This window comes from Acipenser ruthenus, chromosome 50 (genome assembly GCF_902713425.1).
Source record: "Acipenser ruthenus chromosome 50, fAciRut3.2 maternal haplotype, whole genome shotgun sequence".
Classification (NCBI taxonomy): Eukaryota; Metazoa; Chordata; class Actinopteri; order Acipenseriformes; family Acipenseridae; genus Acipenser; species Acipenser ruthenus.
The window spans coordinates 7,652,415-7,678,653 of record NC_081238.1 but is presented as its reverse complement, the minus strand read 5'-3'; the positions used below and the strand labels follow the sequence as shown (position 1 = coordinate 7,678,653).

At 47.8% G+C, this 26,239-nt stretch overlaps 1 protein-coding gene across 1 annotated transcript; it reads left to right on the top strand.

Annotated features, from left to right (window-relative positions):
* Positions 1-827: 827 nt before the first annotated feature.
* On the top strand, positions 828-25,341 carry LOC131722018 (macrophage mannose receptor 1-like). The gene is made up of 7 exons (XM_059015570.1): positions 828-942; positions 13,392-13,733; positions 20,269-20,610; positions 21,155-21,481; positions 21,870-22,211; positions 24,866-24,954; positions 25,152-25,341. The coding sequence occupies exons 1-7, from the start codon at positions 906-908 to the stop codon at positions 25,281-25,283; spliced, it is 1,611 nt and encodes a 536-aa protein (XP_058871553.1). The 5' UTR covers positions 828-905; the 3' UTR covers positions 25,284-25,341.
* The last annotated feature ends 898 nt before the right edge of the window (positions 25,342-26,239 follow it).

Below are 26,239 nucleotides of genomic sequence, written 5' to 3'. Positions count from 1 at the left end.
TGTAATGATAGCCATGCACACAACGCATCAGACCTGCAGGATTCTTACATGATCTTTCTAGAGAGAGTGGACAGAGCCATACAACATGAAGAATAACTGCCCTCAGCACTGCTGTTCAAATGTGTCCCCACCTCTACAGCCTCAGGTACAGTCGTTGCTGTCCCCACCTCTCCAGTCTCAGGTACAGTCGTTGCTGTCCACACCTCTACAGCCTCAGGTACAGCCGTTGTTGTCCCCACCTCTTCAGTCTCAGGCTCAGGTTTCCATGATGACCGCTGTCACATCTGTTAGAAGCGGATCCGTTCTTATGTAATACAGCGTGTTTTCCCGTCCTGTCCATGTACAGTATTATGTTATTGTCTTTTTGTTCGTCTCGATTAAATCGGATATTGCAGGTTCTACTGTAATTGTTAACGAGTAAAACATTACTGTGAAAACACCAATACATCATGAACCTAAAGAAAGCAATGCAGATGAGGAATTGTTATGTGTTTAAGCTTGAGCATGCATCAAACTCTTCAATACCAAACACTGAACTGAACACATGAAAATATTCAGTTCTAATGATATTATTTCTCTTCAGCACTGTGGTATCACAGACCTATCAAATATACTGTGGTGTTTATTTTGTAAACAGCAGTCTTGGAACATGGAACACATATGCAATGTAATTCCTCAATAAATAATAAAAATAAACATTTCTATTGAGGTGAAATAAACATTTCTATTGAGGTGAAATAAACATTTCTATTGAGGTGAAATAAACATTTCTATTGAGGTGAAATGTGATTGAGTGTTGTGTTTTTATTGTTGTTTTGTTTTGCTGTGTTTTTTATATTTTAAGCTTTCCCTCTATGAAGGTGATTAATTGAAAGTCTTCTCTTTCTAATGCAGAGTCTGCTGTGATGGGGGAGAGGGGGTTCCTCATCCTTCTGCTTGCAGGTGGGTTTCCTTTATCTCTGTTTTTTCTCACTATTAAATTAAATTAAATTATTTATTTCTTAGCAGACGCCCTTATCCAAGGCGACTTACAATTGTTACAAGATATCACATTATTTTTACATACAATTACCCATTTATACAGTTGGGTTTTTACTGGAGCAATCTAGGTAAAGTACCTTGCCCAAGGGTACAGCAGCAGTGTCCCCCACCTGGGATTGAACCCACAACCCTCTAGTCAAGAGTCCAGATCCCTAACCACTACTCCACACTGCTTTGATATTTCCCACATTCCCTGCCTGTATGTTACACATTATTTTACATGTATCTGGAGAGGTTCCCAGCCCTCTGTGTTCAGTCTGCCTGTCACAGGGTGTGTGTGTGTGTGCGTGTGTGTGTGCGTGCGTGTGTGTAGGGGGTATATTGGGTTGGCAAGGAGAGGGGGGGTTACATTTCTCCCTGTCAGATCACGTGGAAATGTGGCTGGAGCCGACAACTGAATACATGATTAAGTGATTAAATAGGCTTCAGACACGGGTGAATAGAATAGGTATTCACAGGTGGTAATTAGTAAGGAGACAGACCTTCTATATACACAAGATGGTCACCTCCGCTGGTTTAACATTGTAACTTCCTTCCGTGCCTGAGCGGTGCATCATGGGAATCCAAAGAGTGCCGGTAGCGACTTTTCCTCTATCCATAGAATGCAAAATCTGCTTCATTTCCTATTCCAAGGCTTCTCTTTTTAAAACTATTGCATTTTTAAACGAGATTAACCTAGATTTATTTAGAGACACACCTCCTTAACACATACGTGTTATTCTTTCTACAATCGATGTTTTCACTTGGCCTGACGAGAGCTCTTTGTAGCCGAAGTGAATTCCTACTGTCATGAATATTCATGAGCAGTCAAGACTGGGGCGTGGTTTGGTTTGGTAGCGGGTAGATGATGATGATGATTATTATTATTATTATTATTATTATTATTATTATTATTATTAGTAGTAGTAGTATTATTAGTATTATTAGTAGTAGTAGTATTCTTATTCTTCTTCTTCTTATTATTATCACTACTACGCATAGTACTAATGCCTCGGGGGTGTTCCTCATTTAATTGTGGCAACACAGTAAAAAAAAAAAAAAAAAATAGTATTATCTCCCTTTTCAATCTTCCGCGGGATGATCCTTTGTAAATTTTACAACTCCTGAATTCAGCTTTTGATTTATATACAGTAGATGCTGCTTGGTAGCCATCAAAAAGTTGTAATTATCTGAAAGCGAAAAACCATGGGATAGGATTGGTTCCTGTAAAGGTTTTATAACCAAAAGTTGTCTTTATCAGAGTTGCTAATAAGCGGCATCTATTGTATAATTTATGTATCAGTTTTTAATGTTTATCTGTACGAATTGACATAATGTCTGATGATTTGAATTGGGATCAATATAAATTGTTTCGGATTTAATTCAATGTTAATACCCTTAAAGAAACCGCTTCATTTAAAAAGACGTACATTTCCGTCTCTTTTTTAAAATGATCAGCTTGTATTTATTTTCTTAGTTCAGTTCTCAGATACGGTTGCAATTCATTTCTGAACAGTTTTGAATACTCTAACAATAGTGGTTCTTAATGTATGTTATGTGTGCTTTACGTATATCCTCGTGACGCGGTACTCCCGCCCCTGTGCGTGTTTTCTATTATTTTGTATGTGTTTTGTATTGCTGTTATGATTTAGGTATTTTAGATATGACGGTGAAAAGATGGGGTTTTGATTTATTTGGCAGGACGAGTGAGGTGAGTAGTTTTTCGAGATTTACGATTATACTGTAAATCACTTTCACGAATCAGCCCCCAAATGTAGTCTCCCATCATGTTCTCGTTATACTGTCCTTGGTAGCGCCGTTCAAAGTCCAGTATATCCTGGTGGAAGCGCTCGCCTTGCTCCTCCGAGTATGCTCCCATGTTCTCCTTGAATTTATCAAGATGAGCATCAAGGATATGGACTTTGAGGGACATCCTACAGCCCATTGTACCGTAGTATTTCACCAGAGTCTCAACCAGCTCCACATAGTTTTCGGCCTTGTGATTGCCCAGGAAGCCCCGAACCACTGCGACAAAGCTGTTCCAAGCCGCTTTCTTCTTACTAGTGAGCTTCTTGGGGAATTCATTGCACTCCAGGATCTTCTTTATCTGTGGTCCGACGAAGACACCGGCTTTGACCTTTGCCTCAGACAGCTTAGGGAAGAAGTCTTGAAGGTACTTGAAGGCTGCCGACTCCTTATCTAGAGCTCTGACAAATTGTTTCATAAGGCCCAATTTGATGTGCAGTGGTGGCATCAGCACCTTCCTGGGGTCCACCAGTGGCTCCCACTTGACGTTGTTCCTCCCCACAGAGAACTCTGTCCGCTTGGAAGGGTCCACCATGCAGAAGTAGCAGTTGCTTGAGTGGTCAGTGGGTTCCCGCCAAATTCTTGGGATAGCGAACTTCATGGCTCTCTTTTCCCCTCTGTACCATCCTACAAAAATACATTTATTTCACCCATGACTAATGTGTAAGAGATTCTCGCAACATTTTTCATATATGATATATTTTTTCAATAACATTGAAAATTGTAAAACATTTTAAAATTAAAAACTTTTACAATTTTAAAAATTTTAACAAATTTTATAACATAAAATTCCGAGCAACAATTGTCCATCTTACCTTCCAGAGTTTTTTTGCAGTGCTCGCAGGTGAAATGAGGTGCCCAGGGTTTGTCTTGATCCCCGACAGGCATGCCGAAATATGCCTTGTAGGCCTCACACATCTTAGCAGATGCTTCCACGGAGTACTTTTTCGCTCTTGTCTTGATAAATTGGCCGCAGACATAGCAAAATGCGTCTGACGGATGCCTGCAGCCTCTTGATGCCATCTCAGAAAAATGCAGATATGTATCCACTTAGGCAGCTGGAACTAAACTGAACTGGTGGGCTTAAGGCCCCTTGTGGCAGAGCAGGGCTCTGCCCTTAAAAATACTGGCAGGGAAGGAGTTAAATTCTCCTCCCTGCCCAGGTTGATTGTGTCAGGTGGGAGCAATCAATCAATGAACTATTCAATTATGGACTTAGCCACCTGGCATAAAAGGAGGCCTCAGCCTCCCAGTTGGAGGAGAGAGTTCTGGAAGGAGAAGAGTGTTTTTGTTTGTGCTGTGTTTTATTAGTTACTGAATCCAGTGAAGGCAACGCCCAGCCTGGAAGCCTTAATTTGTAAGTTTTGTTTTGTGTCTATTTTGTGTTTTGAAACCTTTTTGTTTGGCCCTCGTGCCTGTTTATTTTTTGTATTTTTGTTTATTAAAAAGATTTATTTTGAACTTCAAACTGTCTCTGAGCCTCAACCTCTGCCAATCCTGTCACAGTTGGTGCTCAGAAGTGGGATAACGCCACCTGGAGGCTCAGGGCAGTATTTTTTTTTGTTTGTTTTTTGAATTTTGTGAGTTTTTTTGAAAAAAAAAATAAAATGGGCAAGAAGAGCAGACAGAGGCAGCGACAGAAACAGCAGCAGCAACAACAGCAGCTGCCACCACCACCCCAAACCCTGTTGGAGGACCCAGCGAGCCTCTTCCCGTGGTGTTCCTGGTGCGGGAAGGAGGATCATCGGTGGAGGTCCTGTCCAGATGTGCCACCAGCTGACTGGTGTGGGCGCTGTGAGGCGGATGGCCACAGCTGGGCAGGATGCCCCCACAACCCGGACCAGAAGCAGCTGCAAACCCCGTCCTCGGCAGCCACCCCACCACTTCCAACATCACCGCCTTCACCACCATCGTGGGAGATCTGGGAGTGGCTGGTGCACCCCGAAGCAGACCTCCCCCACGACCTTCCCATAGCCATCCGCACGCTGTGGCGTCGAGATGGGGAGAGGTGGGAAGAGTGGGAGAGACGGCATCACCCGGTTTCCCTCCAGGATATAGCTAGCATGGTGCTGGATTACCTGGAGGTAGACATGGGAGGGGCTCCCGTCATTGAAGTAGAGGAGTGGTGCGCTCACTGCTGCCAGTACGGGCATGAAGAGGACGCGTCCCGAGAGCCAGAGGGGGTGGAGCCGCCGTCCCGAGAGCCAGAGGGGGAGGAGCCGCCGTCCCGAGAGCCAGAGGGGGAGGAGCCGCCGTCCCGACAGCCAGAAGGGGAGGAGCCGTCGTCCCGACAGCCAGAAGGGGAGGAGCCGCCGTCCCGAGAGCCAGAAGGGGAGCCGCTGCCGTCGCCCAGCGAGGGGGGGCCGCTGCCGTCGCCCAGAGAGGGGGAGCCGCTGCCGTCGCCCAGAGAGGGGGAGCCCGAACGTCCACAGCCCGAGAGGGAGGAGCCCGAACGTCCACAGCCCGAGAGGGAGGAGCCCGAGCGGGAGGAGTCGGTGCGTCCACGGCCCGAGCGGGAGGAGTCGTGCGTCCACGGCCCGAGAAGGGGAAGCCCACAGGCCCAGGGCTGAAGGGACCCGCAGGCGAAGAATACAGGCTGTTTTCACCACCACCGCCAGCAGAGGGGGAACAGCCGGAGCTGTCTCTCCCTCCACCGCAGGCAGAGGGAGACGAGCCGCCGTTCCCGCCTCCGCCAGCAGAGGGAGACGAGCCGCCGTTCCCGCCTCCGCCAGCAGAGGGAGACGAGCCGCCGTTCCCGCCTCCGCCAGCAGAGGGAGACGAGCCGCCGTTCCCGCCTCCGCCAGCAGAGGGAGACGAGCCGCCGTTCCCGCCTCCGCCAGCAGAGGGAGACGGGCCGCCGTTCCAGCCTCTGCCAGCAGAGGGAGACGGGCCGCCGTTCCCGCCTCCGCCAACAGAGGGAGACGGGCCGCCGTTCCCGCCTCCGCCACCAGAGGTGCCACCATCGCTACTCCTGCTGGAGGGTCCAACCTCCCTGCCAGCGTTTATGTTCTTGGATGGTCCGGGGCCCCCGCTGTTGAAGAAAGTTTGGGGGAGCCGACATCAACCCCGCCCACCACCGCCCGTTGAAATAGCCCACCCAAGGGACATAAGGGGACTCTTGGTGGGAGGGCTTGGGTTCAAAGGGGGGGGGGGTGAGTTTGGCCGATTGCGGCCTCCGTACTTTGTACGTGGAGGGAGGTGTGTGGCAGAGCAGGGCTCTGCCCTTAAAAATACTGGCAGAGAAGGAGTTAAATTCTCCTCCCTGCCCAGGTTAAATGTGTCAGGTGGGAGCAATCAGTCAATTAATTATTCAATTATGGACTTAGCCACCTGGCATAAAAGGAGGCCTCAGCCTCCCAGTTGGAGGAGAGAGTTCTGGAAGGAGAAGAAGAGTGTTTTTGTTTGTGCTGTGTTTTATTAGTTACTGAATCCAGTGAAGGCAACGCCCAGCCTGGAAGCCTTAATTTGTAAGTTTTGTTTTGTGTCTATTTTGTGTTTTGAAACCTTTCTGTTTGGCCCTCGTGCCTGCTTATTTTTTGTATTTTTGTTTATTAAAAAGCTTTATTTTGAACATCAAACTGTCTCTGAGCCTCAACCTCTGCCAATCCTGTCACACCCCTGTATTTATACTACTATTTATATTACTGGAAAGTTCTAGAAAGTTCTAGAAGTTACTCCGAGTTTACTCAGCACTGAATCTATCTGGAATGTTCTGGAAAATAGGTAAATTTCAAAATATCACTGTCCTGGTGTCACAAAGACGGCCAGAGTGGGTGGCGTCAGACCAGACAGGAATTCAAAACAAAGACAGTGGTTGATGATGAGCTGAGTGCAATGGCTGCACTCAGCGTTTATTAACAAATAAAAGGGTTGAAAACAGCACAAAACACGGGACACGGCACTTCACGCCAAAATACACAGGTAGACAAAACGGACAGACACTAACAAACAGGGACGAACAAACACGGTGAGTGAAAACACTATTTACTTTATATTTACGTTCTTCCGTTCTTATTTTAACTCTCCTTCTCCACACTCGTTCTCCACTCACCGAACACCAACCACCACTGAGTGAAAATGTGCATCTATATATACTGTTGTGCTGGGATTCAATTACTAATTAATCATTCACTTGAATCCCAGCACGTGAATTAATTCTGTGCAACCCCGTGCTCACATATTACATTTAACCAGCACGTGAAGTGATTTGTGCTCTCCTCGTGCCTAAATACAAATCTACACTTTAAATATACGTGAAACAGACCCGTTTATATCCCGTGTACCAATCTATACACCAACATTAACACACACACGCACGCAACATACAACACAGATCACACAAATGCACACAGGGGCGGGGCACTTTGCCACATATACCCCCCCTTGTGCGCAGCACACATGGCCTCAACGGCCACCTCCCCCCTTAAAAACCCAGCAGTCCAGAACAAAGTCTCGGGCTGGGAAGGGAGGCTTCAGTGGGCCCTTGGCTGGCAATGCTGTCAGCACCCCTGCCGGTAGTGGCACGGCTGACAGCCTGTTGGTCCCATCCTGCAGCGAAAAAGCTGCGGGGGCAGGTGGTCCCCCGACCTCCCCCTTCTTCGTAGCCGGCAGCTCCCTCCTGTGGGGCTCCGGCCACAAGAACTCCTGCAGCGAAACTGCTGCTGGGGAAAGTGGTCTCCAGACCTCCTCCCCCTTCTTCGTGGCCGGCAGCTCCCCTTTCTGGGGCTCCGGCCACCGTACTCCCTGCGGAGGTACGGGCAGCAGAGGCAGCTCCTGCTCCTCTGCTCCGGGCGGTGGCGGAGGCAGAGGCAGCTCCAGCTCCTCTGCTCCTGGCGGTGGTGGAGGCAGAGGCAGCTTCAGCTCCTCTGCTCCTGGCGGTGGTGGAGGCAGAGGCAGCTCCTGCTCCTCTGCTCCTGGAGGTGGTGGAGGCAGAGGCAGCTCCTGCTCCTCTGCTCCTGGAGGTGGTGGAGGCAGAGGCAGCTCCTGCTCCTCTGCTCCTGGAGGTGGTGGAGGCAGAGGCAGCTCCTGCTCCTCTGCTCCTGGTGGTGGTGGAGGCAGAGGCAGCTCCTGCTCCTCTGCTCCTAGTGGAGGAAGCGGTGGAGGTGGCGGAGGCAGAGGCAGCTCCTGCTCCTCTGCTCCTGGTGGTGGTGGAGGCAGAGGCAGCTCCTGCTCCTCTGCTCCTAGTGGAGGAAGCGGTGGAGGTGGCGGAGGCAGAGGCAGCTCCTCTGCTCCTGGCGGCGCTGGCTCCCTCCGCTGTGGCGGCTGGGCTGGTGCGCGCCGTGCTGCCTTCAGCAGCATGAATAGAGGCTGCTGGGGGACACCAGCCTCCTGCCCCTCTCCCCCCCAAAAATTTCCAGGGGGTTGGGCCTGTAACTCCTCCCTTTCCGGCTCTTGGGGCTGAACCAGCAGGCATTTTCCCTCTGCTGGTGGCTTGGGTCCCAGAGTTGTGGAAGCCCCGACTTGCCTCCCTTTGGGCTGTGGACGCACCGACTCCTCCCTTTTGGGCTGTGGACGCACCGACTCCTCCCTTTTGGGCTGTGGACGCACCGACTCCTCCCTTTTGGGCTGTGGACGCACCGTCTCCTCCCTTTTGGGCTGTGGACGCACCGACTCCCCCCTCTTGGGCTGTGGACGTTCGGGCTCCCCCCACTCAGGCGTAGGACGTTCGGGCTCCTCCCACTCAGGCGTAGGACGTTCGGGCTCCTCCCACTCAGGCGTAGGACGTTCGGGCTCCTCCCACTCAGGCGTAGGACGTTCGGGCTCCTCCCACTCAGGCGTAGGACGTTCGGGCTCCTCCCACTCAGGCGTAGGACGTTCGGGCTCCTCCCACTCAGGCGTAGGACGTTCAGGCTCCTCCCATTTGGGCTGTGGACGCTCAGGCTCCTCCCGCTCGGGCTGTGGACGCTCAGGCTCCTCCCATTTGGGCTGTGGACGCTCAGGCTCCTCCTGCTTGGGCACTGGCGAGCTGGCATAGGGGCATCCTGACCAGTCATGTCCCCCTTCCTCACACCGCCCGCACCAGCTCGGTGGCACCTCGGAGCAGTCCCTCCAGCGGTGATCCACCTCTCCGCACCAGGTGCACCAGGGGAACAGGTTCTCTGGCTCCTCTGGTCGCTGTTGCACTTGTGGCTGGGGCGGTGGGAGCAGCAGTCTACCTCCCCCTGCTGGTGGTGGAGACTGAGGCGACCCCTGCTCCTCCCTCTCCTGATGGACAGGGCAGTGGGCCACGAAGTGCTCACCTCCGCAGATGGGGCATCGTTGGGGTAGCTGTCCGAGGGGGTACCAGGGGCAGTTGGTGCTGGAATGCCCAGGCTCAGCACAGCAGTAACACCCGGGCTGCTGTTCCTCCTCCTCCTCACCTTGGAAGGGGCAGATCGCCACCGTGTGTCCTTGGACCCCACAGGCCATGCACCAGCCTTGGTCCTCGAGGCCCCCGAGGAGGTCCTCCAGGTCCCGGCAGCCGTCTCTCCAGCCTTCCATTTTCCCCTCGGGGTGCACCAACCAGTCCCATATTTTTCGGGACGGTGGGGAACCCGGTGGCAGTGGGGTGGCTACTGCTGGTTGGGGTGACCGCTGCTTCGGCTGCTTCCTGCAGCTCTTTCTCCCCATCCCTCTTCTTGCTCTTTTTTTTTTTTTTTTTGTAATCCAGAAATGCTGTTCCTGCTCTGGCCTGAGTCCTGGAGGCGCTGTAGATCCCACTTCTGACACCACGTGTCACAAAGACGGCCAGAGTGGGTGGCGTCAGACCAGACAGGAATTCAAAACAAAGACAGTGGTTGATGATGAGCTGAGTGCAATGGCTGCACTCAGCGTTTATTAACAAATAAAAGGGTTGAAAACAGCACAAAACACGGGACACGGCACTTCACGCCAAAATACACAGGTAGACAAAACGGACAGACACTAACAAACAGGGACGAACAAACACGGTGAGTGAAAACACTATTTACTTTATATTTACGTTCTTCCGTTCTTATTTTAACTCTCCTTCTCCACACTCGTTCTCCACTCACCGAACACCAACCACCACTGAGTGAAAATGTGCATCTATATATACTGTTGTGCTGGGATTCAATTACTAATTAATCATTCACTTGAATCCCAGCACGTGAATTAATTCTGTGCAACCCCGTGCTCACATATTACATTTAACCAGCACGTGAAGTGATTTGTGCTCTCCTCGTGCCTAAATACAAATCTACACTTTAAATATACGTGAAACAGACCCGTTTATATCCCGTGTACCAATCTATACACCAACATTAACACACACACGCACGCAACATACAACACAGATCACACAAATGCACACAGGGGCGGGGCACTTTGCCACACCTGGTCACAAAAGCAAAGTTTGTGGGGAATAATAGCCATTTTCTATACTTTTGAGGCATAAGCAATTAGGAAATAACACTTACTACCCAGGAACCAAAAAAAAAAAAAATTGTTACACGGTGTTATCGTTGATAATTGCCTAATCGAATACGAAATTAGGTAAAAACAATATGTCTTTCAGTGTTTTCAAACGCATTTATTTAGCTGAGGATACTGCTGACGCTGCCAGTCAGAGTTGCGAGTGGGGAGCGCAGTTTCTCAAATTTGAAACTTATGTAACACCACCTGCGGTCCACAGTGACACAGGACTGGCTGAACGGACTTGCAACGATTTCAAGTGAACAATGAACTTGCCCCAGACCTGGATCTGCAGGAAGCACTGCAAATAAAAAGCCAGAAGAGTCATGTTTTCATCATCTGGAAGACATTTCTTCCAACTGAAATCATTACTATCATTTTAGTACATTATTTTAATTAACGTGGCAATAGTGTGTGTCTGTGAAGGGCAGCAAAATGTGTAAAGCCAGCCCTGCGGTTAACAAGATAATTAATAGCCAATGATTCCCTCGGCCAGAATATAAAATGAAAGAAGTTGTTTATAAACCGGTAACCAGTGGAGTACCACAGGGATCAGTATTAGGTCCTCTGCTATTCCTAATCTACATTAATGATTTAGATTCTGGTATTATTATTTATTTCTTAGCAGACGCCCTTATCCAGGGCAACTTACAATTGTTACAAGATATCATATTATTTTTACATACAATTACCCATTTATACAGTTGGGTTTTTACTGGAGCAATTTAGGTAAAGTACCTTGCTCAAGGGTACAGCAGCAGTGTCCCCTACCAGGGATTGAACCCACAACCCTCCAGTCAAGAGTCCAGAGCCCTAACCACTACGCCACACTGCTGCCGGTATAGTAAGCAAACTTGTTAAATTTGCAGACGACACAAAAATAGGAGGAGTGGCAAACACTGTTGCAGCAGCAAAGGTCATTCAAAATGATCTAGACAGCATTCAGAACTGGGCAGACACATGGCAAATGACATTTAATAGAGAAAAGGGTAAAGTATTGCATGCAGGCAATAAAAATGTGCATTATAAATATCATATGGGAGATACTGAAATTGAAGAAAGAATCTATGAAAAAGAGCTAGCAGTTTATGTTGACTCAGAAATGTCTTCATCTAGACAATGTGGGGAAGCTATAAAAAAAGGCCAACAAGATGCTCGGATATATTGTGAGAAGTGTTGAATTTAAATCAAGGGAAGCAATGTTAAAACTTTACAATGCATTAGTAAGACCTCATCTAGAATATTGTGTTCAGTTCTGGTCACCTCGTTACAAAAAAGGATATTGCTGCTCTAGAAAGAGTGCAAAGAAGAACAACCAGAATTTTCCCGGATTTAAAAGGCATGTCGTATACAGACAAGCTAAAATAATTGAATCTATTCAGTCTTGAACAAAGAAGACTACACGGCGATCTGATTCAAGCATTTAAAAGCCTAAAAGGTATAGACAATGTCGACCCAGGGGACATTTTTTACCTGAAAAAAGAAACAAGGACCAGGGGTCACAAATGGAGATTAGATAAAGGGGCATTTAGAACAGAAAATAGGAGGCACTTTTTACACAGAGAATTGTGAAGGTATGGAACCAACTCCCCAGTAATGTTGTTGAAGCTGACACCCTGGGATCCTTCAAGAAGCTACTTGATGAGACTCTGGGATCAATAAGCTATTAACAACCAAACGAGCAAGATGGGCTGAATGGCCTCCTCTCGTTTGTAAACTTTCTTATGTTCTAAAAGACCTGCGGCTTTGTCTGCCACAGCCTCCGAGGCATTATACTGTATTACTAGTTGTTGTCTGTCCTTGACAACCAAGCCACACTGCTTGACTGCTCATGAATATGCATGACAGTGGCAATTTCTGACAGCACTTCAGTGATAAAGAGTTCTTGTCAGGCCAGGTGAAAACATTGATCGTAGAAATAATAACATGTTAAGGAAGCTCTAAATAAATCGAAGTGAATCGTGTTTAAAAATGCAATTGTTTTAAAAAGACAATGCTTTGAATAGGAAATGAAGCATATTTTACATTCTACAGATAGGGGATAAGTCGCCCTTCTTTGTTTATGTGTTTCTGCTTCTTGGTCCATGATGTCATCACTGCAACCACTCTGTCACACCCCGCACAGCTGTTAGCATTGCCACTAGCATCATTTCCTCTGCCGCAGCGCCCCGCACAGCTGTTAGCATTGCCACTAGCATCATTTCCTCTGCTGCAGCGCCCCGCACAGCTGTTAGCGTTGCCACTAGCATCATTTCCTCTGCCGCAGCGCCCCGCACAGCTGTTAGCGTTGCCACTAGCATCATTTCCTCTGCCGCAGCGCCCCGCACAGCTGTTAGCATTGCCACTAGCATCATTTCCTCTGCCGCAGCGCCCCGCACAGCTGTTAGCGTTGCCACTAGCATCATTTCCTCTGCCGCAGCGCCCCGCACAGCTGTTAGCGTTGCCACTAGCATCATTTCCTCTGCCGCAGCGCCCCGCACAGCTGTTAGCGTTGCCACTAGCATCATTTCCTCTGCCGCAGCGCCCCGCACAGCTGTTAGCATTGCCACTAGCATCATTTCCTCTGCCGCAGCGCCCCGCACAGCTGTTAGCGTTGCCACTAGCATCATTTCCTCTGCCGCAGCGCCCCGCACAGCTGTTAGCGTTGCCACTAGCATCATTACGCTGCCGGAATACCTCGCACCGCTGTCAGCCCTTGTGCCTTTTATTTTGACCAGTGTGGTGTTAGTTTTTGTATCATTTTGTGTTGTTCATTTGTTTAATTAAAAGGCTCATTAGTGCATTTAACCGTGCAGCTTTCTGTGTCTGTGCCTGCAAATACCATCTGGGAGGCTACAGCGCCACACAGGGTAATACCTTACATCAATCAGAATAGATTTCAAAATATCTTCATGTATTTGATGGAACATATTGCAATATATTTAAAAATGAATAAATCTCCATTGATGTTAAAATATATGAAAATATGTTTCTAAAATTTATTTAAATACAAATAAAAATCTATTTTTTTTTTTTTAAATGTCTTCAGTTCCTCGGCAGGGACAGAACATTTCTGAGAATGGGCTGGTATAGGATGCTAGCCTGTCTCAGTCTATTAATCTTTCACTCCACTAGCTATCAGCATGTTAATAATGCTGTTTATTCTTTATCAGGGTTTTGTGTGCCTGCGTACAACCAGATCAGAAAACACGTGTTTGTGAAAACTGAGAAGAGCTGGTCTGAAGCTCAGAGCTACTGTAGAGAGAAGCACACAGACCTGGCCACTGTGCGCAGCCAGGAAGAAGCAGAGCAGCTCTTAAATATTGCAGGAGCTTCTCTCGGGGATTCCTGGATCGGGCTGTATCGTGATGACACACAGAACTGGCAGTGGTCTAACAGCGATGATGTCATCTACTCCAACTGGAGGGCAGACCTCTTCTGTGCTTCAGTCAATTCAGATGGAAAGTGGACTGATTTACCCTGCCACCTTCAGAAAGCCTTCATGTGCTACAAAGGTAAAGACATAATTATTGCTATATTGCAATTGATTATTCATTTATTTTAGTTCTTCTAATTATTAAGCATCCTTGTGAGGGGAGCTTGTATGAGTTTGCAAATCCACCCACTCCTACAGCTGCTAATATCTCAAACTATTTCAGCTTGCAAATATTTTCAGTCAAAACCCTGAATCCAAGTTTGCCCTTGAAAGGATACAAAAACATACGCTTATTAGATGTGTTTGGTGTGTTTCATAGGCAGTTCAAAAAGATACCTACATTTTGTTAGTGATAGATGGATGGATCTATAACACTGTGTTACCCCCCTCTGGTGAGGTGTAGGGCTGTCAGGTTTACCTTCCCCTCTGGGCTGGGGTTTGCTGTGTGAAGGTTGAAATCTTCTCTGGGTGTTCTGTGGCAGTTCATTTCTTTCAGATCCAGGAAAGTCAGGCTCTGCTTCATCTCCTAGTACCTGAGTGCTGCTGGTATTGGGCCGGGTATCTGTATATTTCACCATACTCTCCTTTAGCTTCCAGGATGGTGGGCATTGAGTTGTCTGCATTTCCACTGTGCTCATGGCAGCTCTGACCTCTGCAGACAGGTTATGTATGAACAGCAGCTGGAAGCTCTTGTCTACATTGTCCCCTGGATGTGCTTCACCTGCATAGTAAAGGAGTTTCAGCTCCTTGTAGAAGTCTCTTGTGTCCTGTCACAAAGACGGCCGGAGTGGGTGGCGTCAGACCAGATGCAGGAAATAAATAAACAGAGAGATGTGGTTTGGTATAAGCTGGGCGCGTGATCGCGCTCAGCATTTAATAAACAGAAAATAAAAGGTTTTAAACACAAAAACACGGGACACGGCACTACACGCCAAAATAAACAGGTAGACAAAACGGACAGACACTAACAAACAGGGACGAACAAACACGGTGAGTGAAAACACTTATCTTTACTCTTTACGCTTTTGCTTTCTTTTACTTTCTCCTTCTCTCTCTCCCGTTCTCCACTCACCAAACACCTAACCACGAGTGACTAAACGTGCATCTATTTATACTGTTTGTGCTGGGATTCAATTACTAATTAATTATTCACTTGAATCCCAGCACGTGAATTCATTACGTGCAACCCCGTGCCACACATTATACACATTTTATCTGCACGTGAAGTGATGTGCCATCCTCGTGCCTAAATATAATTATACACTTTAAATACACGTGAAACACAGACCCGTTTATATCCCGTGTACCAATCTATACACCAACATTAACATACGCACGCAACATACATACACAGAACACACAAATGCACACAGGGGCGGGGCACTTTGCCACATATACCCCCCCTTGTGCGCAGCACACATGGCCTCAACGGCCACCTCCCCCCTTAAAAACCCAGCAGTCCAGGACAAAGTCTCGGGCTGGGAAGGGAGGCTTCAGTGGGCCCATGGCTGGAAATGCTGTCAGCTCCCCTGCCGGTAGTGGCACGGCTGACAGCATGCTGGTCCCGTCCTGCAGCGAAAAAGCTGCGGGGGCAGGTGGTCCCCCGACCTCCCCCTTCTTCGTAGCCGGCAGCTCCCTCCTGTGGGGCTCCGGCCACAAGAACTCCTGCAGCGAAACTGCTGCTGGGGAAAGTGGTCTCCAGACCTCCTCCCCCTTCTTCGTGGCCGGCAGCTCCCCTTTCTGGGGCTCCGGCCACCGTACTCCCTGCGGAGGTACGGGCAGCAGAGGCATGCTCCTCTGCTCCGGGCGGTGGCGGAGGCAGAGGCAGCTCCAGCTCCTCTGCTCCGGGCGGTGGTGGAGGCAGAGGCAGCTCCAGCTCCTCTGCTCCTGGCGGTGGTGGAGGCAGAGGCAGCTCCAGCCCCTCTGCTCCTGGCGGTGGTGGAGGCAGAGGCAGCTCCAGCTCCTCTGCTCCTGGCGGTGGTGGAGGCAGAGGCAGCTCCAGCTCCTCTGCTCCTGGCGGTGGTGGAGGCAGAGGCAGCTCCTGCTCCTCTGCTCCGGGCGGTGGTGGAGGCAGAGGCAGCTCCAGCTCCTCTGCTCCTGGCGGTGGTGGAGGCAGAGGCAGCTCCAGCTCCTCTGCTCCTGGCGGTGGTGGAGGCAGAGGCAGCTCCAGCTCCTCTGCTCCTGGCGGTGGTGGAACCAGCAGGCATTCACCCTCTGCTGGTGGAGGTGGGAGGGGCCAGCAGTCCTCCCACTGCGGTGGAGGTGGAACCAGCAGGCATTCACCCTCTGCTGGTGGAGGTGGGACCAGCAGGTATTCACCCTCTGCTGGTGGAGGTGGGAGGGGCAAGCAGTCCTCCCACTGCGGTGGAGGTGGAACCAGCAGGCATTCACCCTCTGCTGGTGGAGGTGGAACCAGCAGGTATTCACCCTCTGCTGGTGGAGGTGGCGGAGGTAGAGGCGATGGGGCTGATGCTGGCCACTCAGAGGGAGGCTGTGGCGGTGCTGGCTCCCTCTGCTGTGGCGGCTGGGCATGTGCGCGCCGTGCTGCCTTCAGCAGCATAGCTAGAGGCTGCTGGGGGACACCAGCATCCTGCCCTTCTCCCCCCCAAAAATTTTCAGGGGGTTGAGCCTGTAACTCCTCCCCTTCTGGCTCTTGGAACGGCACCAGCAGGTATTCACCCTCTGCTGGTGGAGGTGGGACCAGCAGGCATTCTCCCTCTGCTGGCAGCTTGGGTCCTACGGCTGTGGAAGCCCCGACTTCCCTCTTTTTGGGCTGTGGACGCACCGACTCCTCCCTTTTGGGCTGTGGACGCACCGACTCCTCCCTTTTGGGCTGTGGACGCACCGACTCCTCCCTTTTGGGCTGTGGACGCACCGACTCCTCCCTTTTGGGCTGTGGACGCACCGACTCCTCCCTTTTGGGCTGTGGACGCACCGACTCCTCCCTTTTGGGCTTTGGACGTTCGGGCTCCTCCCACTCAGGCTGTGGACGTTCGGGCTCCTCCCACTCAGGCTGTGGACGTTCGGGCTCCTCCCACTCAGGCGTAGGACGTTCGGGCTCCTCCCACTCAGGCGTAGGACGTTCGGGCTCCTCCCACTCAGGCGTAGGACGTTCGGGCTCCTCCCACTCAGGCGTAGGACGTTCGGGCTCCTCCCGCTTGGGCTGTGGACGCTCAGGCTCCTCCCACTTGGGCTGTGGACGCTCAGGCTCCTCCCATTTGGGCTGTGGACGCTCAGGCTCCTCCCGCTTGGGCTGTGGAGGCAAAACCAGCAGGCATTCACCCTCTGCTGGTGGAGATGGGGACAGCAGGTACTCACCCTCTGCTGGTGGAGATGGGGACAGCAGGTACTCCTCTGCTGGTGGTCCTGCTACCTGGGCTGCTGTTCCATTTATGGTTGCCTCCAGGTAGCTGAGGACAAACTCCACACCTTCCTCCAAGGTGTTTGGGGTGTGTTCCTCCTGATATGCCTCCCATCTCTCACAGTCCATCATCCACAGAGCCCGGACGACCATGGGCAGAGACTGGGCCTCCAGCCCAGCATTCTCCAGGAACCAGCCCCGCAGTTTGATGGCGTCTTCTGCCATTGACTTTTTTTTCTTCTTTTTTTTTTCCCCAAAAACAATATTTGTAATCCTTTTTTTTTTTTTTTTTAATCCAGACCTCTCCTGGTCTGACGCTTGGAGGCGCGGCTATCCCACGATGACACCACGTGTCACAAAGACGGCCGGAGTGGGTGGCGTCAGACCAGATGCAGGAAATAAATAAACAGAGAGATGTGGTTTGGTATAAGCTGGGCGCGTGATCGCGCTCAGCATTTAATAAACAGAAAATAAAAGGTTTTAAACACAAAAACACGGGACACGGCACTACACGCCAAAATAAACAGGTAGACAAAACGGACAGACACTAACAAACAGGGACGAACAAACACGGTGAGTGAAAACACTTATCTTTACTCTTTACGCTTTTGCTTTCTTTTACTTTCTCCTTCTCTCTCTCCCGTTCTCCACTCACCAAACACCTAACCACGAGTGACTAAACGTGCATCTATTTATACTGTTTGTGCTGGGATTCAATTACTAATTAATTATTCACTTGAATCCCAGCACGTGAATTCATTACGTGCAACCCCGTGCCACACATTATACACATTTTATCTGCACGTGAAGTGATGTGCCATCCTCGTGCCTAAATATAATTATACACTTTAAATACACGTGAAACACAGACCCGTTTATATCCCGTGTACCAATCTATACACCAACATTAACATACGCACGCAACATACATACACAGAACACACAAATGCACACAGGGGCGGGGCACTTTGCCACAGTCCTCATCCTTCTTACATTGTCTGAGACAGGCTGTGTGCAGGGCTGTGCAGGGATCACCGGGTCCTCATCCTTCTTACATTGTCTCAGACAGGCTGTGTGCAGGGCTGTGCAGGGATCACCGGGTCCTCATCCTTCTTACATTGTCTCAGACAGGCTGTGTGCAGGGCTGTGCAGGGATCACCGGGTCCTCATCCTTCTTACATTGTCTGAGACAGGCTGTGTGCAGGGCTGTGCAGGGATCACCGGGTCCTCATCCTTCTTACATTGTCTGAGACAGGCTGTGTGCAGGGCTGTGCAGGGATCACCGGGTCCTCATCCTTCTTACATTGTCTGAGACAGGCTGTGTGCAGGGCTGTGCAGGGATCACCGGGTCCTCATCCTTCTTACATTGTCTGAGACAGGCTGTGTGCAGGGCTGTGCAGGGATCACCGGGTCCTCATCCTTCTTACATTGTCTGAGACAGGCTGTGTGCAGGGCTGTGCAGGGATCACCGGGTCCTCATCCTTCTTACATTGTATGAGACAGGCTGTGTGCTGGGCTGTGCAGGGATCACCGGGTCCTCATCCTTCTTACATTGTCTCAGACAGGCTGTGTGCAGGGCTGTGCAGGGATCACCGGGTCCTCATCCTTCTTACATTGTCTCAGACAGGCTGTGTGCAGGGCTGTGCAGGGATCACCGGGTCCTCATCCTTCTCATATTGTCTCAGACAGGCTGTGTGCTGGGCTGTGCAGGGATCACCGGGTCCTCATCCTTCTTACATTGTATGAGACAGGCTGTGTGCAGGGCTGTGCAGGGATCACCGGGTCCTCATCCTTCTTACACTGTCTGAGACAGGCTGTGTGCAGGGCTGAGCAGGGATCACCGGGTCCTCATCCTTCTTACATTGTCTGAGACAGGCTGTGTGCAGGGCTGTGCAGGGATCACCGGGTCCTCATCCTTCTCATATTGTCTCAGACAGGCTGTGTGCAGGGCTGTGCAGGATCACCATACTTGGAGCATTTCCTTGTTAAGGCAGCGCACAGTTTCTCAACGTTTTTCCTGGTCCACTCCTGTACTGTGTCTACAAGTGTGAGAGAGCAGTCTGGCCTCATGCAGATCACTTGTCAGTTCCCAATCGTCGATAATATCCTGGATATGACTGATGTGTCCCTCAATGGTGATGTTCAAACTTGCTGATAGTTGACGCTAACTTGTGGACTTGGTGTAAACCATTAGTTTTCAGTTCAGGTTGAAAAATCAATCATACATAAAGCCCTTAGAGTTTTTCTTCTGGACCGTGTCCTTTTGGATTTCAGTATCTTTGAGGGCCTGTCGCCCCCAACAGCAGCATAGTGGCAAATCTGGATGCAATCTCATCTTTGGGTTCTTCTCACATTGTCAGCAGTAGATTGACTTTGCCTTTCGATCATCTCTGTGTGTGTGTGTCTGTGTCCTGTGTGTGTGTGTGTGTGCGTCTGTCTGTGTGTGTCTGACTGTCTGTAATCTGTCTGTGTCTCTGTTTGTCTGTCTGTCTCTGTGTCTGTCTGACTGTCTGTATCTGTCTGTGTGTGTCTCTGTGTGTCTGTGTCCTGTCTGTGTGTCTGTGCGTGTATGTGTCTGTTTGTGTATGATTTTATTTTCGATAGTAATTTTACTACATATATATCTCATACCCTGATAACCATTAGCTTGATACTTGCGTGTACTTCCTGTTGGTATAGTTCAGTTTCAGGTAAAGCAGGATGTCTTGAGGGAACCAGAGACGTGGTACACCAACTCCACAGCTTTGCAGCCATTCTGAAGGGACAACTTTGACTTGGATCTTTCAGAACAAAGGGAGGCCAGAGAGCGTTTCTGATTGGCTGGTCATATCAGAGCTGAGACACTGTTTGAAGTGGAGGTGCCAATCACTGTCTCCTGTGTCGGGCAAACGTTGAGTAAATTACACGCGGTGATAACCCGTGTCTCTGCGTTTGCATACTGAGTAAATTACATTGATTAATTAGTGATAGCCAGTGTCTACACATTCGCAGACTTAAACTCATTACTGAGAATACCAATCTGTCTGCAATGTGATCTACAATACCAAACTGAGAACACCGAAACAGGAGTAAATTAGCCAATTCGAGAATGTTGCCCCTTATTTTTAAATAACGCACAGATGTACCTGACTGTAGACAGGATGCTGTTTGTGATAAATTGTAGGATTGATGAAAACACAATTTGTTTTGGGTTCAGAGCCAACTCACCTCCACAGCTCCCAGCCTCTCAACTGCTGTTTGTTTGTGTTTACAGAGACCAGCAACATCACTGAGAGATACACCCTGATTGAAGAACTGAAAACCTGGACTGAAGCTCAGCAGTACTGTAGAGAACACCACACCGACCTCGTCAGTATAAAGAACGCCAGTGAAAATGAAGAGATAGTGAAGAAAGCGCAGGGCAAGCCCTTCTGGATAGGCCTGTTCAATGAGCCCTGGAAGTGGTCACACCAGGGGGATAACTACACATTTCACAACTGGAACTATGGGCAACCAAACAATGGGGGAGGGGATGAGAACTGTGTGTTGATGAGTAAGACTGGTGGATGGTTTGACTATGGCTGCAACAATCAGAACTCCTTCTTCTGCTGTGAGGGTGAGGACCCTGTTCAGACTGAGTTCTCATTTAATTCAGTGTAAACCTTCAGGTTCAAAGAGGGAAGCATGATTAGCTCTCTTCAATAGGTCCTGGTGGTGACAAATCTATCAGTTTCCACTTTGAGAATCAATCACAGAGGGTCTAAATGGGGTAAAAATAATAAACAAAACCCCAGTTATATTTCCTTAGGCTTTAAAGTATTGTGCTGTGCTGTGCAATATCCTATAATAACAAGACATGTACCTTTGCACCTTCTAAAACAACATTAGCATTGATTGACAGTGAACTGAGTTTTTCTCACAACGATTTCTTTGTCTACCTGGTGTTTCCATGACCTTCGTCACTCATGCCAGAATGATACTCGTGTTACAGTACAAACCACAAGCATGTTAGTATATTTATTATCACCATACAGTTCTACTAGTGTCCTACATTCTTACAAGACCAGTATTCTGTGACTGTTGGTTCCATTTCCAGTGGAAATCTTTTCTGTGAAGAACACGTTTTCACTCATCTTTATTGTGCTGTCCCCTCTCCCCAGGCGGCTCCTCTAGTCAGTGTTTCTATGAAGGAGCTTGGAAGACATGGCAGGGAGCTCAGAGCTACTGCAGAAACCAAGGCAGAGACCTGCCCACCATTCAAGACCAGGCCAGGGTTAATAAGCTTATAGGTCTTATACCTTTATTTACTTTATATAACTGGTATTGGATCGGGCTGTATCGTGACAAAGAGAACTGGCAGTGGTCCAGTGGAGGTGATGTCATCTACTTCAACTGGGGACGATACCTCTTCTGTGCTTCAGTGAATTCAGAGGGAGAGTGGGAGGATTCACTCTGCAGTCAGGGAAACTATTTCATGTGCTACAGTGGTGAGTTGAGATTCAATTCCTTTGTTAATGACACAGCTGACTGGACTGGGGGATGAAGCCAGGTCCCCTGGATACTGCACAGGGGCCGTAAGTGATACTGTTTGCTTCATATTGATTTTGCACCGACTGTGAGGAAAATATGAATGATCAATTTGAAAAAGAACGGTCATTATTCCTAAATCATTAAATAGACTCCCCCATCCCCCACTTTGCTATTAAATACTTTTCAGACATAAACTAAAGAGACTCCCATGCACTGCTAGAGATGTTGCTTTTCAGGACCTTGATAGCTGAGCCGGATGTGACTCGGGTTCAATCACTATACAACAGGAGAGCCAGCGCACCTCCACAGCTGACATTGATTTTGATCTGCTGTTTGTGTTTACAGAGCCCAGCAACATCACTGAGAGATACACCCTGATTGAAGAACTGAAAACCTGGACTGAAGCTCAGCAGTACTGTAGAGAACACCACACCGACCTCGTCAGTATAAAGAACGCCAGTGAAAATGAAGAAATAGTGAAGAAAGCGCAGGGCAAGCCCTTCTGGATAGGCCTGTTCAATGAGCCCTGGAAGTGGTCACACCAGGGGGATAACTACACATTTCACAACTGGAACTATGGGCAACCAAACAATTGGGGAGGGGATGAGAACTGTGTGATGATGAGTAAGACTGGTGGATGGACTGACACTGGCTGCAAGTCTCAGAAGTCCTTCTTCTGCTGTGAGGGTGAGGACCCTGTTCAGACTGTGTTCTCATTTAATTCAGTGTAAACCTTCAGGTTCAAAGAGGGAAGCATGATTAGATCTCTTCAATAAATCCTAGTGGTGACAAATCTATCAGTTTCCACTTTGAGAATCAATCACAGGCTCCCTGCTCAGGCTGATGGGATGGTCAATATCCTTCCAGAGGTAATGGGGTGATGTGGATTGCAGCTATCAGTACCCCTTGTTCTGCTGTGACTGAAGGCTCCCTGTTCAGTCTGTGCTCTTGTTCAGCTCAGTGTTTGTACCCCAGTCTGTGAGCAGGGACTCAGAGGCTCAGTCCATCTGATCCTACAGTAGCTGTCTGACCTCCAGAGCAGGGCAGGGTGTAGCCTAGAGATCTGAAGAACCAGAATCCAGCCCTGTCATTAAGAGTGTGAGAGGGAGCAGCTACCCCTCATTGTTATACCCAGGAGAGACGTGTGCTGTGATATACATTCTTACTGTCTATTTATTATATTTATTTGAAAACAATAAACCATGTCATTGTCAGCATTGCCCTGGTGGAGACAGCAGCATAGACACAGTTTCATTGAAATGCATTTGAACAATACACTTGAAACAAGAAACACTAAATCTTGTTGTTGTGTGTTTTCTTTACAGATTCAGACCCCACAAGCCCCCCTTCCACTCCGGTCTCTCAAGGTATGCAGTGTAATCACTTCAGTGGATTCAGAACCACTGCAGGAATCTGGCTTTGTTATAAACTTTCTTTTTTCTCTCTTTCTTTTCAAAGAAGCAGAATCCTCGAGGCCCCCTTCCACTCCGGTCTCTCAAGGTAAGTGCAGTTTGAAGATGGCAGTTTGTTCAGTGTGATTGACAGCCCACACCATGAGTTATAAATGAATCTCAGTGTTCTTATCAACCTCACTAATTCAACAGTGAGTTCACCATTGCCCTGGTGATGACAGCACCACACACACACACAAACACACGCGCACACACTGACACACACACTGACACTCACACACTCACACTCACACACTCACACACTCACACACTCACACTCACACACACACACTCACACACACACACTGACACACGCACACTGACACACGCACACTGACACATGCACACACTGACACGCACACACTGACACACACACACTGACACACTGACACACACACACACACACAAACACACACACACTGACGCACACACACACACTCACACACACACACTCACACACTCACACACTGACACACACAAACACACACACACTGACGCACACACACACACTGACACACACACACACACTGACACACACACACACACACTGACACACTGACACACACACACAGAGACACACACAAACACACACACACTGACGCACACACACACACTCACACACACACACTGACACACTCACACACTGACACACACAAACACACACACATTGACGCACACACACACACTGACACACACTGACACGCACACACTGACACACACACACACACACACACAGAGACACACACTGACTGATACACACTCACACACACACACACACACACGGTGTCGCTCAAATATATTTAAACAATAATGTAGAAATGCAAATGATGTATTTTTTACTCCTGCAAATCCAAACCTCTCAAGCCTTCTCTCAACTCCAGCCTCTAAAGGTATGGAGTGCACTAGTTCAGTTTGAAAGTGGCTTTGTAATAAATGACTTATTGTTTGATTGTATTAGTATTTATTTATTGCCCTGGTGGAGAGAGCAGCATAGACACAGTTTCATTGAAATGCATTTGAACAATACACTTGAAACAGGAAACACTAAATCTTGTTGTTGTGTGTTTTCTTTACAGATTCAGACCCCACAAGCCCCCCTTCCACTCCAGTCTCTCAAGGTATGCAGTGTAATCACTTCAGTGGATTCAGAACCACTGCAGGAATCTGGCTTTGTTATAAACTTTCTTTTTTCTCTCTTTCTTTTTAAAGAAGCAGAATCCTCGAGGCCCCCTTCCACTCCGCTCTCTCAAGGTAAGTGCAGTTTGAAGATGGCAGTCTGTTCAGTGTGATTGACAGCTCACCTTACGTGTCATGTGATCCACTAGAGCTATATACGCTGTGGGAGAGCTGTGTGCAACTATTCAGCAACAATACTAGGAGAGCAGATGGTTGTCTTTCGGTTTGGAATCCTAATGTATAGAGTTACATTATATTGTATTATTATTATTATTATTTATTTCTTAGCAGACGCCCTTATCCAGGGCGACTTACAATCGTAAGCAAATACATTTCAAGTGTTACAATACAAGTAATACAATAAGAATTGTCCAGCAAATATTCTGTCTACAGGTAACCCTGTTTATACTGTTGAAAACTGCCCTAACATTAGACACTCCTTTAAACATCTAAACACAAGAGTTCATCTTTGAAAGTCTACCTCGACACGTCTGCTTCTTGTGTTCTAGGTACCAGCACCCCACCTGAGCCCTGCACTTAACTCACATTCTGTGCTGTATGTTACAGACGACGTGGGACTTATTGTTTTACATGGGGTTTATTTAATGGCTGTGTGAACTCTTCTGTGCTGCACATTACACACTACGTGGGGTCTTATTGTTTGACATGGGGTTTATTTAATGGCTGTGTGAACTCTTCTGTTTGTCTGTACAGATAAGATGGCAATAGCAAGGGTCAAACTAAACGTACCCGAAGGAGTGAATCTTGAAGACCCTAAAGTGAGCGAAGCCATTTTAGAGCAGGTAGGTGACATTCCCTTTCAGAAATCCAAACTGACACTGCTTCCTGTGTACTGGACTTCGTGTGACACTGATGAGCTAATCTCACGTTGACTTTGCTTCCCTTTAGTTCCTTTTAGTTTCCTCTCGTTTCCCTGATAGATTCACAGAGAGATGTGGTGCTCCTTGATAACACTGTGTTTCTTGTGTTGCTGTTTCAGATTCGGGAGCACCTCTCCAAGAACTTTCCAATGGACGGTGTTAATCTGCGCTGGAGAAAACAAGACGGGAAGATATTCCACAAGGAGGAAGAGGAGGAGGAGGAGGAGAAGAAGAAGTACTTCAAGCCGTGAGATACCAGCACCCACAATGACAAGCGGGGGATTTCAGAGCAGCACTGGTTTATATTAATCTGACATTATCTACTGGTTTATATTACTCTGACATTATCTACTGGTTTATATTATTCTGACATTATCTACTGGTTTATATTAATCTGACATTATCTACTGGTTTATATTAATCTGACATTATCTATTGGTTTATATTACTCTGACATTATCTACTGGTTTATATTAATCTGACATTATCTACTGGTTTATATTAATCTGACATTATCTACTGGTTTATATTACTCTGACATTATCTACTGGTTTATATTAATCTGACATTATCTACTGGTTAATATTAATCTGACATTATCTACTGGTTTATATTACTCTGACATTATCTACTGGTTAATATTAATCTGACATTATCTACTGGTTTATATTAATCTGACATTATCTACTGGTTTATATTACTCTGACATTATCTACTGGTTTATATTAATCTGACATTATCTACTGGTTTATATTATTCTGACATTATCTACTGTTTATATTAATCTGACATTATCTACTGGTTTATATTATTCTGACATTATCTACTGTTTATATTAATCTGACATTATCTACTGGTGCAGCACTGGTTTATATTAAGGTGATGGGTTGTGTGTGTATGTTTTAATTTAATGATAATTTAAATATATGTTCAATTATTTACTGGTGCAGCACATATTTATATTAAGGTGATGGGGTATTTTTTTTAATTTAATGATAATTTAAATATATGTTCAATTATTTACTGGTGCAGCACTGGTTTATATTAAGGTGATGGTGTGTGTGTTTTAATTTAATGTTAATTTAAATATATGTTCAATTATTTACTGGTGCAGCACATATTTATATTAAGGTGATGGTGTGTGTGTGTGTGTTTTAATTTAATGATAATTTAAATACATGTTCAATTATTTACTGGTGCAGCACAT